We start from the raw sequence: 17,246 nt of genomic DNA on the forward strand, positions 1-17,246 counted from the left end.
GGAGCCCCAAGGAAGAAGGGCCCCGCATCGCAGAGGGGGTGCTGTTTGAGCTGAGGCTCCAAGTTTTCCAGACATAGAAAAAGAGTGGGGAGGCCCCATTAGTGGTGAGTCCGAGAAGGTGTGAACAGGTGCGAAGCAGCTGAGGCGGGGAGTGGGTTGGGAACTGAGAAGAGAGGAGCTGGGGCTGCAGAGGCAGGATTGGGCCAACTGGTAGGACATACATGCCAAGCTAAGGTGTCTGGCAGTATTTGGCAGGCATTATTTCCGTTCTTTAGTGCCATGAGCTGGGAGGGCTCTGGGTAAGTCAGAAATGGCGAGGAGGGTAGGCAGGAGTAAAGAGCACAGCAGAAGGGCCCGGGGGCTCACTGGAGGAGAGGGGTTAGGGAAAGCAGACAGGGTGTAACTGCCATCCGGTGCATCTCGGGGTCTGGCCTGTGGATAAGGACATGGCCCATGGGGGAGGGGGAGCCTTGGGACAGCTGGGTTCAAGGGGCATCCGGGCAGGTCTCGCCTCCGTGTAACCAGAGCTTCCTGCAGAGGTGGAGGAGGTGGGCGGGCACCGTCTCCATGGTCACTTCCAATCAGAGGCCATGGTTCTGTGACTGTCCTGTGACCTCTGGGTTAAGAGATCTATCTGTCCAGGCAAGAAGCAAGGGGAGGTGGTAGGGGGTGAGGGACAAAGGTTGTCCTCAGAGAAATATTCCTTACATGAAATCTTGCAGTCCCAAATCCAGTGATTTCTGTTTTTTTCCCCTAATCTTCCTCCCAGCATCAACCAGGGCTGACTGAGTGGGCCTGGCCACTGGGAGTCAGTTTTCTCATGAACTGGCTTTGACAAATCAGTATGCAAGTGGCTGGCTGTGCGACTGGCACTAACGCCTGGTACAAAGGACCCAGTGAGCCCCGTTGGGGGCTTCCCACAGTGTCCCGCTCTCCGGCCCCTCCCCTGGGGCTCTCCACCCCTTGCCCATGCCCAACGCTTTGTCTCAGCGAGCTCCTAGTGGACTTGGCATTTGCAGAGCGTGGGTTTGGGTGGGGGCTGGGTAGCCCCTTTGAAAGGGTGGTCAGGCCGGCAGCCCTGTGCGGGAACCAGGAGCATCCCAATGAGGTTCAAATAATAAGACTGGGCGGGAGGGAGGACTGCTGTGTCCGCGACCTTCCTCTGGAATCTCGGAGTGGGAAAATGGAAAGTCTCCTGGAACTGGGGAGCCTTCCCTTTCAAGAGTCCACAGTAATCAGGGAAGAGAAGCCTCATTCCAGCTGCCTGACAGACTCTCTGGATTCTTTCCTGAGCCCTCAGGGAAATGGACTCTGAAGGGAGGAGTAGCAGAACAGATTGACTTGCTGTTGCCGAAGTGCTTTTTATAGCATTCCTGTGCCCAGCAGGACCTGAGACGTAGTGGCTGAAATGGACCTGTTCTCTGGTTATCAGGTGGCCGGCTGCACGCTAGGCTGCATGGGGCCCGACAGCTTGGACCTCGGTTAGACCAGAGCTTTGGCTGAAGAAGGCCACGGGGACCTGCTTAGAAGCCAGGCCTTAGACTGGGCAGACAGTGTGTGAATCGTTCTGAATCCTGGGTGATCAGCTGCCGGCACTGATTCAGGGGCATCCCCAACCTTTCCACTCCCTCTCCAGCAAACACAGACATCTGCGAGGCCCAGGAGATTTAATTCCCTCTCTTGTTACTTGATCCCTTGGTGCAGGCCAGTTTTCCTGGGGGAAGGTTATGCTCACAGATGGACACTCCCCACAGTCTTGCAATAATTAAATGCCTTTGGTTCTTGGTCCAGGCTGTTTCTTTGTAATTTTTTCCACTTCTGACCTGCAGCGGCCTTTGTGGGGGGCCAGGCTTTCCATTTAACAAGTCCAGCAGTTATTCCCCTGGGAGGTAGTAGGCGTCTCTCCGAGCCTCAGCGGGAGGGATGTTCGTCTATCTCCACATTCTTGATGCCCCGTGGCACCTCGGTCAGGTGCAGCCTCCCTGTCCTTCCATCTGCGGGCTCAGGTTATCCCCAGCCCAAGGCAGGAAGGTTGAAAGTTGACCAGGAGCTTCTGGTCACTACTGGGTGGGTTCCCATCTAGTGGTCCCTCTGTGAGCCGGGCCTCTCTCTCTCTACCCAGGTCTGGACACTGGACATCTGCCTCATTCCCTACTTCTAGGAGGTGACATGCCAAGGAGAGCACAGGCCCAGCCCCACCCCTCCCCAGCTGTGTGACCAGCACTAAGCTCCCGGAGCCCACCAGCCCCGTTTTCCTTCTGGTAAATGAGGATGCCTCCTCCTAGGGCATGTAAATGAGACGCACGTGGCAATGCCCAGCACGGGGCCTGGTGCACATAGTACTCAGCACCTGGTAACCGCTAGGCAGCTTGCAGTGCCCTGGGTGGGTCCGCATCTTTCTTCCTTACCTCGAGAGCCCAGCTGTACCTGAGGGCCTTGGGACCGGGTTGTGGACGTGCTTTTGCCAGTCTCTCCCTTTGCCGCCTCCCACCCCCGACGTGGAGGTGGGGTGTGGGCCCGTCCCACTGTCTGCAGCTGGCTTGCTTCGCCCGGCGTCCTCTGACCCTGGCTCCTGGTCATTGTCCTCAGCGCACCTGTCTGATGGTGTCTGCTGTGATACTGCTTCACTAATGCCGACTCCTGGTGTCTCGTTGCCAAGCAGACTCTCTCCAGGACCTAGGAAGCGGGGTCTCCTGCTCAGCCTTACGCGCTCCGGCTCCCACCCTGCGGGGGGGTGTCCCTAGATGTCACAGAGGGGAGGCCTTTTAGAATTAGTAAAGATCCCAAAGTGACAAGGATCTGTAGAACGTTTATTTTTATTTCTTTTTTTTGCGGTATGCGGGCCTCTCACTGTTGTGGCCTCTCCCATTGCGGAGCACAGGCTCCGGACGCGCAGGCTCAGCGGCCATGGCGCGCAGGCTCAGCGGCCATGGCTCACAGGCCCAGCCGCTCCGCGGCATGTGGGATCTTCCCGGACCGGGGCACGAACCCGTGTCCCCTGCATCGGCAGGCGGACTCTCAACCACTGCGCCACCAGGGAAGCCCTCTGTAGAACATTTAGAAAAAGATATTTTGAGTGTTCTCCAGAAATACACTTTATTACCTAAAGAGTACCCAGTAAAGCAGGTTATCGATGGCTTTTTAAAAACCAGTTCTATTCCAACCCAAATAATAGAGCTAACAATACCAGTAGCTAAAAATGGTTCCTAACTTGTTCTGAATTTCAGAATGTTCTGAGGAGCCTTTTGAAAAAGAAAGATGTCTGGGTCAGAGGCGGTGGGTCAGTTTCTGGAGTGAGACCAGGCCTCTGTCGGTTCGGGGGAGAAGGACTTCAGGGTGGTGTTTGGTCAGGGCGTGCCAGCTACCTGTCTGCAGATTTCCACAGCGCCCTGCTTGGAGGGCCCTGCTGGATGATTCTCACCACATGGTGGCGGGGAGGGGAAGGTGGAATCACACCGTACTCCCTGGGAGAATCACAGCGAGCAGTGTCCTTGCTTTCCTCACATCCCAGCCACGTGGGCTGCTAACAGGCATCTTTCCTCCATTGCCATCTGCCAGTGAGGTCCACCTTGCTGCCTGTTTCCATGGCAACCCATAAGCAGCTCGGGAGTTAGCAACACTCCTGTACATGCTTTGTTCAATAAGAAAAAGTCTGTCCATGTGTGTGGCAATGATGCTTCTTTACAACCTCTGGACCGTGGACTGATTGTGAAAGACACAGCTGTGAGGATCACGCAGAGAGAAACTGGGGCAGAGGGAGGCTCAGGTGTGTCTGTGTGGAGATAGATATGCTGGAAGGGACACAAGAGTCATCTCTCCCTTCTCCAGCAGGGGAGGAAACACCTCTGCAGAAGGGCAGGCAGTTGCCAGGGCATCTCGACCACAGCGCCCCATGAGTTCAGGGAGCCACGTCTAACCTGGCATAGAGGGAGGTGCCTGGTATATTGTTGAATATTTTGTTGACTTTCAAAATGGAGACGGGAAGAGCATAGGATAGAAGTGAAAAGGGGAGAAAGAGAACCTTGTAACCTTGAGTGAATCTTTCTACCTTCCTGTGGAAGCCCTTTTCCTCTGGGAGGTAAAAAAGATGATGAACATTAAAGAATCAAGCATGATGCCTGTCAAACGTTGGCGCGCCTGAATACGCCCTTCCTGGGTCAAGTGAAGGGGCTTGCTGTCTCCGGGGCCTCTTCCTCCTCGGGCCGTTGGAGTGGCCCTCCGTGAGTGTGGGCAGGGGCTGGATTTGGCCCCAGTTCTTCACTGAGGACCTTGGAGGAACTGTGCTCAGGCCAGGCCCCTGGCTGATCAGGAGGCTGGTGCAGACAGTGGGAGGCCCAGATGCACCATGGCCACCACGTCCCCTCTCTTTCTCCTGCGCAGGCATCCTTTGAGGTGTCAGTGGAGGCCCGGAGCTGCCCGGGCAAACACGCGCAGCCCATGTTCACCCTGCGGCCCGTGGGATTCCGGGACAGCCTGGAGGTGGGGGTCACCTACGACTGCAGGTGCAGCTGCAGCGCAGGACTGGAGCCGGACAGCACCAGATGCAGCGGCAACGGGACTTACGTCTGCGGCCTGTGTGAGTGCAACCCCAGCTACCTGGGCACCAGGTGCGAGTGCCAGGAAGGGGAGAGCCAGAGCGGGTACCAGAACTTGTGCCGAGAAGCGGAGGGCAAGCCCCTGTGCAGCGGACGCGGGCAGTGCAGCTGCAACCAGTGCGCCTGCTTCGAGAGCGAGTTTGGGAAGATCTACGGGCCCTTCTGCGAGTGCGACAACTTCTCCTGTGCCAGGAACAAAGGAGTCCTCTGCTCAGGTAGGCACCCCGCAAGCACTTTTGCTCTGAGCCGGGCACAGGCCTGGGTGCCGTTTGGACATCCCCAAAGCATGCTTTATACTTACTGCCACAGTCCTCCTGGGAGAAGATGAGGGCAAACCTTGGGGGTGGGACCAGTGTGTCGAATGCAAAAGCAGGAGGTGGCACTGCTACGTGATGTGGACTCTCAGAGTTGGAGGGGTCGGCCGTGGGTCATCCAGGACTTAACCACACAGCATTCCTGACACAGGTGATCAGCCTCTTCTTGATTGCCCCTGGGGACGGGGAGCTCCCTGGGGCCAGAAGAGGTTATTCCCTTGTTAGACATCCCATTCATCTCCTATGGCTGCTCTAATAAATTACCACAGACTTAGTGGCTTAAAACAACACAAATGTATTCTATTCTGGTTCCGGATGTCAGAAGTCTGAAATGGATTGGCTAAAATCCAGGTGTTATTTGGCTAAAATCCAGGTGTCAGCAGGGCTACGTTCCTTCTAGAAGCTCTAAGGGAGAATCTGTTCCCTGGCCCTTTCCAGCTTCTAGAAGCCATTTGCATCCCTTGGCTTGTAGCACCGTCCTCTGTTTTCGAAGCCAGCCGTGTAGCATCCTGAGATATGTCTCTGACTCTGACCTCTGCTTTGCTCTGATGCTCCTGCCTCTTCCTTATGAGGAGCCCTGCGATTTGCGTTGGACCCACGGGATGATCCAACGAGTCTCCCCATCTTAGGATCCTTGACTTAATCACATCTGCAGGGTCCCTCTTACCGTGTAAAGTAACGCTGGTACAAATTCCAGGGATTAGGCCGTGCACATCGTTGAGGGCCACCGTTCTGCCTCGCATAGACATGATTTGAAAGTTTCCTTTTATATCAAACAGAAGATTGTTTCTCAGTCGCTTCTGCTCAGCGGTTCCCATTTTAGGCTCCCTCTTCCGCATGACAAACTGTCAAACGTCTGAGAACTTCTTTATGTTTCTCTGTTCTCTTTTCTTATCCAGGCTAGACACCAGGTCTCTTCCTTCTCTGAGGCTCTATCATTCTGTTAAGTGTGCCTCTCAGAATCAGGCGTGTTATTTGTCATCTGGGTAACGAGGGCTCAGCCCCGAGTTCAGCGAAACATTTGCTTCCTGTGACCTGAACGTTCCACTTCCATTAACACATCCTAACAACACTCACTTTTTCTTTTCTGTTAAACAATCACATTGTACCGTTGAACTTGGTTTTAACTTTACCAAAAGTTGAAGATTTTTAATATTTTGAATGAACTATAGCCAAGCCAAGTTTCTGTTGTGTCACGTTGGGGCGCTTAAGTTTTTGAATCTAAGCATAGGACTTTACATGGGTTCCAGTTAAATTACAGTTTGGCAGCTCCCATTCTGGGAGTTGCGCTCTGACGAGATACTGTAAAATCATGTCTCTAAAGGGTCATTCTGTCCAACACCATGCCACCTGCAGTCGAGTCAGCAGAACAATTTTAGGCAGGATTGTAGTTTCTTCTACTGCTGTGTATTCTGTTTCCAGGATTCCTTCTTTGTGAATGGTCTTCCAGTGGTAAAGTGTCGATTTAAAAGGAACTTAAGAGTGTGGCAGGGAAGAGAAAGCACAAACATGGGAAAGCACAAACATCAGAACATATAAATGATCTGTCACTGCGGGAGGGGTATCCATCCCTCCATGGGAGAAACAAGTGCAGAGGGTTGCACAGCGTAGGCCTGTGAGGCCTCTGGGGGCAGAATGCATCATAAGACAAGTATGAGCACACCCATGGGTGCAATGGAACCAGCATGCTCAAACTCGGAATTGCTCCAGAAAATGTAGGACGTATAATGTCATAGAAGAGTCAGCTAGCTGGCAAGAGTCAGGATTTGATGTGCTGATCAGGCCACAGGGTCCACTCTTTCTGATAGATTGGGTGGTTCCACGGGATGGTTCTGTCTGGATTCGCAGGAAAAGTGCTTGGGATCAGGCAGGTCCGAGCCTAAATCCACCACCACCACCACCACCACATGCTACTTGTGTCACTTTGGGCACAGAGCTGTTGTGAGCAGTAAGAGAATGTGTCTAAGGCACATTGCCTTGCTGACCACTGGCTCCTTTAAGAGTCAGCGCCACACACGCCCGGGAGCCACAGCTGCTGTCCAGTGTGCAGGCGGGGCCGCCTTCCCCGTGAGTCGGGGCTTTGCTGAGGACCTCCGGCACGGCGGCATGGATGGACTGCCTGTTCCCTTCAGCAGCCACCGTAAGTGCTCCAAGGAGCCTGGCTGTGTCTGTAATTGGCTTTCAGCCGTGAATTTTTTTTTTTTTTTAACATATTAGCAAGTACTATCACGGAGCTCCCTCCTTACCCCTCAGGTACCAGAAATAATCCTCTGATGTGTCTTCGTCCAGAAGGCTGCTTGTGTGTGTGTTGCCTGGGAGCCAGGGCTGCTAGGTCGGGCGATCTGTGCAGATCTCATCCCCATGGTTCATCCTCCCGACTGCCTGGGTTGTCTTGGACTTTGGGTTTTCCTGTCTCTAAAAACACCCCAGCCCTCCCTTGTTTCTGCATCACTTTGAGAATTGAAAGAGAAGACGTGGATAAAGGACCCAGCACGGTGGTTGGCAGGAAACAGGGCCCAGCATATGGGGGCTGCCTCCCCTCCTTCCCTCAGATGTCATGTGCCTCCGAAAATAATACAGCACAGAGCCTGGAGGTGTGGGGCGGGTGGTACATGAGGCGCGAGAGGCCTTAGTAAGGAGAACCGGTCATTTTGGAAACTGGAGTATTCTGTAGCTGAGTGAATACCCACAGTCCTCCTGAGCTAGTCTTGCATTTCAGGCTCCTGCCAGATGCTGGGTGCTCGCTCCTCCCTTCGCTCCATCCAGCCCTGTCGTGTTGAGAGACTCTCTTGTGTCCCCAGGTGTGGAAACAGGAGGTTCAAGATGCCCTTGGCAGAAATAGAGACACAGATGTAGAGAACAAACATATGGACACCAAGAGGGGAAGGCGGCAGGGGTGGTGGTGGTGCTGTGATGAATTGGGAGATTGACATATATACATTAATGTGTATAAAATAGATAACTAATAAGAAATGCTATATAAAAAAATAAATAAAATTAAAAAGCCCTTGGGGCTCCCACATGTGCGGTGCTTTGAGTCACTAACTCCTTGGAATTGCTGAGCTGAGATGTCTTTCGTTCCCCTGAAGTTGGAAAGCTTGAAAAATACAGGGGGGGTTGATGGATGTGTGGTCAGTCTGAGCTGTCTGTCTCCTTCTTGGTGACCAGGATTAATCTGAACCATCTGGTGAACCAGACAAAGAACTTTTTTACCCTCACTGGTTCACATGCATCCCTTCCTAAAGTGTGTTGTCAGTCAAGAGAGTAACTCCAACTAGCTGTAGGATTATTCTTCGGTCTAGAATGTTCTCAGAGAAAGAAATTGTCCACCATTCCATCATTCATACTTTAAGAGGTTTTCCTTCTAAGTTTTTTCTAAGTGTGTGTATGTGTGCAATTTTGTAGCTTTTTTTTTCATATAATATTACATCCTAAGAAGTGCCTGAAGTTGAGTTACTTGAACACATCAATAATTAGAACACTTGGCTGCCTTTCCCCAGTTAGCCTCCTCCACCCCTTCACTGTGAAAGCAACAACTAGTTGAAGCTATCCAGGTCTTCCTGGAGACAGTAGTTTCTGGAATAAGGTCATGGTGGCGTGTGATCATCTAGGAAGGACGCCCAGCCCCGGGCAGGACCGATCCTCCTGGCCCGTCGATGTAGCACCCAGCTCCTTGTTCCTTGTCTCGCAAACACTCCAGCTTGTTCAGGAGGCAGCAGCGGGTGGGTGAGGGATCCGCCCCCAGTTCCTGGTTCCCGTGGTCAGCTTTGGGCTCCCTCTCCGGAATTTGGCCCGCTGGTTTTGAGCTCTTGGATCGCTGTTACATTCAGGGTTTTTGTGGGGGAGAAGTCTTATTTCTCAACAACGACTCTGGTCTTGAAGATGCTGACTCGGAGACTCACGAGCAGCTGACTTCAGCGTTCTCTCAGTGTTTCTCAGCCCTTCCCCCTGCAGCTGGGCCCACGGTAGCTGCGTGGTTCTGGTCCATCTTCAGACGGGGCTGAGGCAGAGCCAGGCCAGGACCAGTGGGGACGTCCTGGAGAGAAGCTCCTCCAATTCTCTCTGGTCTTTCCGTCTGTAAGAGGCTCCAGTCCTTACCTCCAACCAAGAGACAGGACTGAGGGGACGGGCTAGAGATTACAGGCTTGTGATATGTTATACATCGTAAAAGTTAGTAGTGAAGCAAATCTGACTAAGGTCTGGAAGCAGTTGAACAACTTGGTTATTACTTTTGTGACACACTGTCATGGGAATGTGTGTGCAGCCAGGGCTGCAGTTTCTCCGTCTGGTTTCTAGAGGCAACATAACTTAGAGAGTGGTTCTGTACGTAGACTATTCCTGTGTGTACAAAGGGAGCTATGGGGCCATTGTGAGGGCTTCTGTTCTTTTGAGTCTCATAAAGTGTAGACCCTTCAGAATCCCTCTGCTAATAGAACATGTGAAGAAGGACACGGTCTGTTCAGTTGTTTTCAATGTAATTAAAGGTTACTGCTCAAACTTTGTTGTTCTTTGCTGGTTTCTGTACCCAAACAGTGCATTTCCTGGGATTTGAGTTACTCCGTTATGGTAAACTGTTGAAATCAGTCGCAACCCTGATGCTTCCAGCAGTCTCTGTACTTAAAATGCAGGCACTGGCGTACATGGAATAATTTGCTAATAGTCTACTTCTTGGGTTTCATATATTGAGAAAATTTACATCAAATAGAATATAGAATTTTGAACAGAATGCTTTTGGTCTTGTGACTGTGAGATCCCAAAAGTATATGTAAGTAAGGTGTCATATATTTTACTTCATCTAATAGGTTTTTTGGCCAGTTTGTCCATATAAATTTATATGAATCCTTTAAGATGTGGCAGGCAATTAGAGGTCAAGGGGCCACTGCAGAGTTTTCTCTCAGATGTAAAAAAAAATGTGGAGAGTGATACTAGTGGCATCATTCCTGGTGGCCAGAGCCAGCATCCAAACACAGGTTGCTGGTCTGGGCTGATGTTTTCCAGAAAGTATCACAAGGTTATGTTAAGCCTCTCCTGGTAAAAGTGCCTCTGACATTAAGCCCTAGCTTTGGACTTGCCGATTCTTGCCAGGTGAGACACCTCCATGGCAACAGTTATCCAGATATGTTTATAAAAATACCTCTCACCCTATTCATACTGTTTTCTTCAGAAATGTAATTTTCACACTCACAATAAGTATCCTGGTGGCCATCTCTGGGACTGTGGTCACAGCTCTACCTTCTGTCACTGCATTGCAATTTGCATATTTCATAAATGACTTATAGGACCTTCTGGAATGTGGCTCCATGACAAAGGCCTCAAAAAGTACCTTTTGAATGAACCAAGATTTGACATATTTAATTTCCCAAGAAGAAAGGGGCCTCTTGGTGGCATTGCTACCACTGTGTGCCTCAGGTGGGATGGCCTAGAAAATTCTTCACATCTTTTCCTGTATATTAGTCTCTAGTCAGTTTCTTGATGGTTTACCCGGATGCTATTTGCAAATACAAAGATGCATTATAGAGAAAGCTCTCCTCTTCCTCTAAAGCATATCCTCATAGCAGTGTGCTTTATCTGGTAATATAGAAATCCTAATTATGCACATGACAGCAGAGACCAAGAGAGTCATCTTCCATTTTGGAGTACTCAGAATATGGTGGCTATGAGAACAGAATTTGATACAGTATTCTTCAGTAACTATGATTGTAAGGAATGGTACACCCGTAATTCGTAAAGATACTTCCACAAAAGACCACTTACCAGGACCTTCGAGGACCAGCGCGTGTTCAAATCTGGATTCTAAACCTGGCATTCCCCCTTTCCACCTCTGACCTTGGACTCTTCACTTACCCTCTCTGACAAGTTCTCTTATCTGTCAAATACCCCAGAGGGTTGTTGTAAGCATCAAATAGGACAGTAACTGTAAATCTCCTTGGACTCTGCCTCCCCACTCGGGGTGTGGAGTAAATGTTTTGAGCTGTCCTCCTCCTCCCTCCCTTCCTGGAGGAAGATTTTCTTCCACAAAGATAAGCATCAGAGACATTCATGGCATCAGAAGAGGCTGGTTTCAGAAGTTCTCAATAGGCATCTATCTAATGGTCAGGAATTCTCTAAGAATTCCATCTGCATCCAGATATTGCTCAAGTTCATTTGAAAGGCAACAAGGTACCGAAATTTAGGGCTTAGTCACGTAACAAAACAATGCACCTTTCAGACTGGCTGCATGAACCAGGTGAGCTGGGCTGCTCCGCTCCGGAGTCATCCAGCCTCTTGCAGCCTGAGGTTGGAGAAAGCTCTTTGGAAAAACTGTAGTGTAGTAAGTGTCTGACCTTGGTGCAGCTGCAGATACTGGTGTGTCACTGAGGTCATTTTATTTTAGGTAGAGTGCTGCATTCATCTCATTCAAGAGCTCACTGAGCATTCCTCATGTGCCAGGTTTTGTACTGGGTACCAGGGGTACAGAGTTGGAGTTGCTCACAGTATTGAATTAATTTCTAAATGTTTGTTGTCCCTAGAATTTTCCACTCCTCAGAAACTTTCTTCGATTGAGGAATGAGCATATGAACCACTTACTTCCACCATCCAGACTTGTGTGAGATCTTGAAAGATAAGAAGCATGTTGGCAAGCCATTTTGAGAACCTGCCTTGTTGCATGCGCTGCGCTCAGCTCTGGGAATGGAGTTTCCTTACTGCCCTTGCTCACTGCTCAGATCCTGATTCCAGAAACATCTTAAGCAACAATTTACCAGTGACTGTGAAAAATGGAGTAATCTGAGCATTGGCTTTCACCTCACCACCCTTTTCTGTCTATTTAGAAAGGGAAGCGTGCAGACAGGGGAGCTTGGGATGAGGACTCTGCTCATGCCTTTGAACTTCAGGCCTGATCCAAGGTCATGGAGTTTGGCTTGTGAAGGAAATAATGAAACTTTAAAAAAAAAAAAAAAAGTAAAATCCTAGGAAAACCATGAGAAATGCCGAAGATGAGATGTTAGTCATGTATAGAATTGGGTGGCATTCACTTTTTGATACTGTAGAATAACACATTAGAAAATTTTCCATTCTTAGTTAAATTGAAAATGATGAGAGACCTCTGGTGACTGAAATGGTTATTCGTAAGGCTCCTCTGTTTCTATTTCTTGGGTGTTGAGCTGTCACTTAGAGTTTGGTCTTGATTTTGGAAACTGTGACATAACTGGTTATAGGACTCTGCTGCTCAGTGCTTTGGGTGGGGTGGGGTGGGATTGGATGGAGCCCTGTTTTCCTTTGGGGTAAGTGTTCCTGACTGTCAGAACGCTGACCTAAGGACTCCACCCAGATCCAAACGCTCGCTGGTGTCTGGAAGTTGCTCTGAGTGAGTTCAGTCTGCCAGAAGTTTTGCATCTTCTTGTTAATGAAAGGAACTGGGGTGACATGCATCACAGCCAATCTACTGACACTGCATTGTGGTGAAGGAAAGCACAGTGTTTATTGCAGGTGCCGAGCAAGGAGAATGGGCATCTCATGCTCAAAAGACCCTAACTCCCTAAGGGCTTTCAGGGAAGAGTTTCTAAAGGCAATGTTAGGGGTGAGGGTTGCAGAGTGCCTAATCAGCTTATGGGCATTCTTCTCATTGGCTTGTGGTGAGGTAACAGGATGATATTTTGGGAAATCTCAGTTATCAGTTTTCTGCCTCCAACTGGTCTGGGGTCTATGGTGTGGGGACTATGTGCTGGTGCTCAGCATGCAGTCAACTTCCTCTACCTGGGGAGGGGTTTAGTTTCTGCAAAACAACTCAAGGATATGGCTCAGGATGTCATCTATAGCCCTTGAGGAGGAGCTAAGGGTCCTTGACTTTGTTTTATGGCTAAACTATTATTTTGTCTTGCTTGACCGCTTTCTTTTGTTCCTGCATTTTTTCACTTCTCTGATTAAATTTGCTCTTTGGAACTTGGGAAGCCTTGGGAGGTTAAAGCTTTTCTACAAACAAAGAGTTGGAGGACACAGGGCAGGGGGAAGGTCTGTCCCTGGAAGACCACACAGGGTCCTGCTCGGTTTCACTCTCTCCTGGACACCTTCCTGAGCCCTGCCTGTTGCCCTCAGCCCACAACCATCACCCCCAAAAGTCTTCATCAGATGGCCCACCGTCCTTAAGCTACAGGAATATACTTCCCAGGTTGGTATGTTATTTGACATCACATCATTGGCCTTTAGGCAAACATTGTAATAATAATGATAATAATCATAATAAATAGAATCTATTTTAACACACTCTTTTAGTATATTGAGATGTTTTTCCTTGGAAACACACTGAGGCTAATTTGTTAGTATTTTGTGCTCTTCACGAGCAAGCACAAAATAGTGGGATTATTTGCTTCTTCTGCCTTTTCTACCACCACCAGTTGCACACAGTGGGTCAACTGTCTGTTACCTGCACTGACTGTTTACATTGTGGGAAACTGAGGCCCAGAACCTGGACTTAAAGCACCTTGAGATTCTTGATTATAGATTCAGACGAGGAGAACCTTGTAGGTAAATAGTTACCTCATCACTACCGAATTTTACACAATTGGATTAGCTTGAGACCCTTCCCAAACCTCTTTAATACCAGCTCAGCCCTTCCTGCCACCACTGAAGCATCTAGCCCACATTTTCCAAGTCTTACCTCATAAGTGCTCTTTTATTCTGGTCAAAAATTTTAGGAAACTTTTAGTCTCTGTTTTGCTAAGTGAGTTTCTCTGGGTTACATAAGGATAGATCAGACATAGCAGACCAGGCCGAAGGACACACGCAGAGCAAGAGACCAGCCGAAGTACCCGTCCCTTCATGACTATCATTTGATGAAAGGCACAGAGTGTTCCTCTTAGTAGTCAGTGGGTGTCTGGCTGTTGGTATTGATTAGGCTGGACCCACTTTCCTTACATGAGCCTTCGTTAGCCTCTTCTAATGTATAAAACACTCTTGGCTCTTGGCATGCATGATCTCATTTGGTGGTTGTTCCTCTACCAGGAGACTGAGGTGACTGTTACTGATCAGCCGTGTGTGGTGGAGGCTGTGGCTGAGAAGACTGGCATGTTGGCCGTGCTCCCCGCTGGTGGTTGGCCCGAAGCCTTGGCCTAGGAAAAGCTCACCTACCCTAACCCTCAGGGGATGCTCTTCTCTGGGCGGCTGCTTCCTGCCATCTCCTGGCTTGGCTGGGCTCCTGGCAGCTAGGCTTCAGCGTGGCCCACTCATGTGACATTCCAGACCAGCTGTGTCCATTGGGAGTGCCGCTTCAGGCTCTGAACAGCGGCCAACCGAGGGTGGAGTATGGCAACTGGTAAACAACCTGAGAGTTTTCCAGGTTGAAAATAGTAACCCTCTCATCCTGTTGCAGTGACCAGGGGAAAGGGGAGTGAGTTCATGTCTCCCCAGATGCTGTTGGCCTTTCCCCAGAAGGGCCTGCCAGCATTCTTAGGGTCCTATGAGGACTATGGTTCATCACACTCCTTTGAAACTGGAGAGGTGAGTTCATTAAGGAACTCAGGATTTTCCGTCTTCCCTCCGTTGCCTTAATCTCCCTGTGATGGATAGAGTTGGGCCAGACACCAAGTCCTTCCCTGGGTGCCCTCGTGTGGAATGCAGTAGTGATTAGAGGGACGTGGCAGCTGGGCATTGAGAAACCAGGTGCTAAGACCGGAAAGGCAAAGATATCCTTTGACAGAGCTCTGTTGCCTTTGACAGTGGAGTCTTGGCTTTCTAGCCAGAGCTATCATCTCAAAGTATTCTTGAGGTTTGGGGAAGCTTAGCTTAAAGCAGCATCACCTCATGTGCTTAGTAGTGGTCATATTTTGCCGATGAGATACAGAATGCAACGTGCAGTTCAGCAGATGAAGGCAAAGGGTAAGGGGCTTCTCAGGACATCACCTATCGGGAAGCACCTTCAGTTGAGCTTGTCAGGCCTGGTTCATTGACACTGAGCCAAGGACGGGGAGCAACGAGCCCTGAGACTGAGGATGCATCATTGTTCACATCTCTGAAGAGCGTTTTGCTGGAGAAATCTGAACAATATGCAAGAACATGATCGGGTGCAAAGCCTGTGACTTCTGTTCAACCATGACCATGGTTGCCACAGGAAAGAGAATTCCTAGTCTTGATTTCTCGTGTCATCCTCAGGTCTCTGGGTTCCTTGGGCATTTGTTAAGAATTTGAAATATCTCAAGAATCACGTTTAGGTTTATAAGCATCAATAATACTTCATTCCTTTTCTAATTTCCAGCATCGGGTATCTTCCCCAGGACTTCAGGCTTGTCCTGATGTCATGCACAGCCTCCACCAGTCAACACGTTCTTAGCATCTAACGTGTGCCTGACACCATGCTAGGCGTTAGGCAAACAAAAATAAAACACCGTCTTTGATTTTGTATGGGTTTGCAAGCCAATGAGATGAGGCAAATGCGTAAACAAATATATCCGTGTGATAAGTGATTGTATATCTATACTCTCCCTGTTAACCAAGTCTTCTGGTCAGGTTTAGAACATGCCAGGACTCTCCAGTCTTAAAAAAAAAAAAAAAAAAAAAGAACAGAAAAAGAGAAACCCTTACCCTCCCCGCCGCCCCCCTGCAAGCTCCCCTTTCCTTCATATTCACAGCCATATTCCTCAAAACATTTGTCTACACCCACTGACTTCATGTATCACCTCCCAGGCAGCCTTCATCACAGTCCAATTTGGATTCAGTCCCATGTTTCCACCAAAACAGGTCTTCCAGGTCCTGAATAGCTGTGTCCTGCTGCATCTTAGGCTTGTTCGGCTCTCATCTTACTTGACTGTTGAGTGACAGCTGATGTTGTTGACCACGCCCACCTGGAAGAGCTCTCTCCCCACTGTCAGTCAAAACCGTAGGCTCTTCTGTGGGATCCTTCTCCTCTGGCAGTCCATTCAGTGCTGAGATGGTCCAAGGCACAGCTTAGACGTCTTCTCCCGCAGAGTCTCTCTCAGGAATCTCATTGTGCCCACACCTTCAGTTACCCTTGTGTTGCTCTCAGGCTCCCTTTAGCTCCACTTGGATGTCTTGAATGAACCTCGGTCTCAGGATGTCTCAGACTGATTTCATGATCTTCCTCTCAGCTGTCGTCCTCTCCTGATTTTCCTTGTCTCCACCTTTCATCCAGCTGTACGAGCCAGAAACCCAGGAATTATCCTTTTTTCTACCTTCTCCTCAACTCCTACGTTCCATCTGCCAGCCTTGGGGATGGATCTGTTGCACATTTTTAAACTATAAAACACCCTAGGTCACCTTGAACATTTATCCTATGTGTTGTTTTAATTTTTATCACTGAGTCATGCCTGGATCACTGAGTCATGCCTGGATTTTATCACTCAGTCATGCCTGAGTCATACTGGAGAGGCAGTACGCATAGTGGTTAGGAGTATGGGCTCCAAACAAATGTAGTTCAAATCCCAGCTCTGACACCTGCCTGCTGTGTGACTTTGGATAAATTACTTGGCTGCTCTGTGCCTCATTTTCCATATTTGCAAAAACGAGGGTAATAATCGTACCACCACGTAGGGCGATTGGGACTACTAATGAGAAAATCCAAGTAAAGTGCTTAGAACAATGCCTGTCCTGTTGTAAGTGCTCCATCAAGTTTCTCCATTAAGAGATTTTAATGACTTGATTTCTCAGTGAAATTAGAAATTTCTTGAAACCATACATTTCTTTATTGCACATTTACAACGAATTCCCCCAATCCCATTAGGGAGACAAACCACCGTCCCTCTTTTATTGATGAAGAAAGCGGACTGCTGTCCAGAGCCAGCAAGTAGCTAGGTGAGGCTGCACGGTAGCTCCCATCCAGAAGACGCGTCCCCAGCCGAGGGCTTCCGAGTAGTGACGAGGGTGAGACCGAGTTGGTCTGAGGAGACGCTGTGAGAGCTGCCTTCCGGGGTTGGCGATGAGCGAGGAGAGCTGTGCTGTCTTTGAGAGGAGCAGCCCTTAGTTGGCAAGTTCTCTCGTCAGTAACTCATCCTTGGCAAGAACAGGCTGTGTTTACGGGCTCGGGAAGCCTGTGGTGAGAAGGACACAACCTTTCAAGAGTGACTTCTCTCTCGACCCTGGAGGTTTATTTAGTTTCTGCTGAGGTGCCCAGAGTCAGGCTAAGATCCCTCATGAGGGAACTGGGTAGAAGTCCTGTGCATTTCCAGAATCTCTGTTCTCTACTTTTTCCGGCACCAAAGCCAGTGCATGGAAGGGAACACTGAGACAGTGGGAGGGGCGCGTTCCCACGGGGACCAGACCCGGGGACACTGAGAACACCCGGCCCGTGATGTAACCCTCACTTGCTCGTCAGCCAGGTACCAGAAGGAACGCCTCTTAGGAGGGATTT

General features: G+C 49.6%; 1 protein-coding gene across 5 annotated transcripts in view; it reads left to right on the plus strand.

The window, feature by feature from the left end:
* Nucleotides 1-17,246, plus strand: part of ITGB5 (integrin subunit beta 5) — a 122,966-nt gene that overhangs the window by 88,755 nt on the left and 16,965 nt on the right. For all 5 annotated transcript variants that reach the window (XM_049710334.1, XM_049710336.1, XM_004278815.4 and 2 more), the window contains one exon: nt 4,381-4,810. In XM_049710334.1, the coding sequence (XP_049566291.1) occupies nt 4,381-4,810 (430 nt within the window). The remainder of the gene's footprint in view (nt 1-4,380; nt 4,811-17,246) is intronic.

The sequence above is a fragment of the Orcinus orca genome, chromosome 5 (assembly GCF_937001465.1).
Source record: "Orcinus orca chromosome 5, mOrcOrc1.1, whole genome shotgun sequence".
In the NCBI taxonomy this organism is placed as follows: Eukaryota; Metazoa; Chordata; class Mammalia; order Artiodactyla; family Delphinidae; genus Orcinus; species Orcinus orca.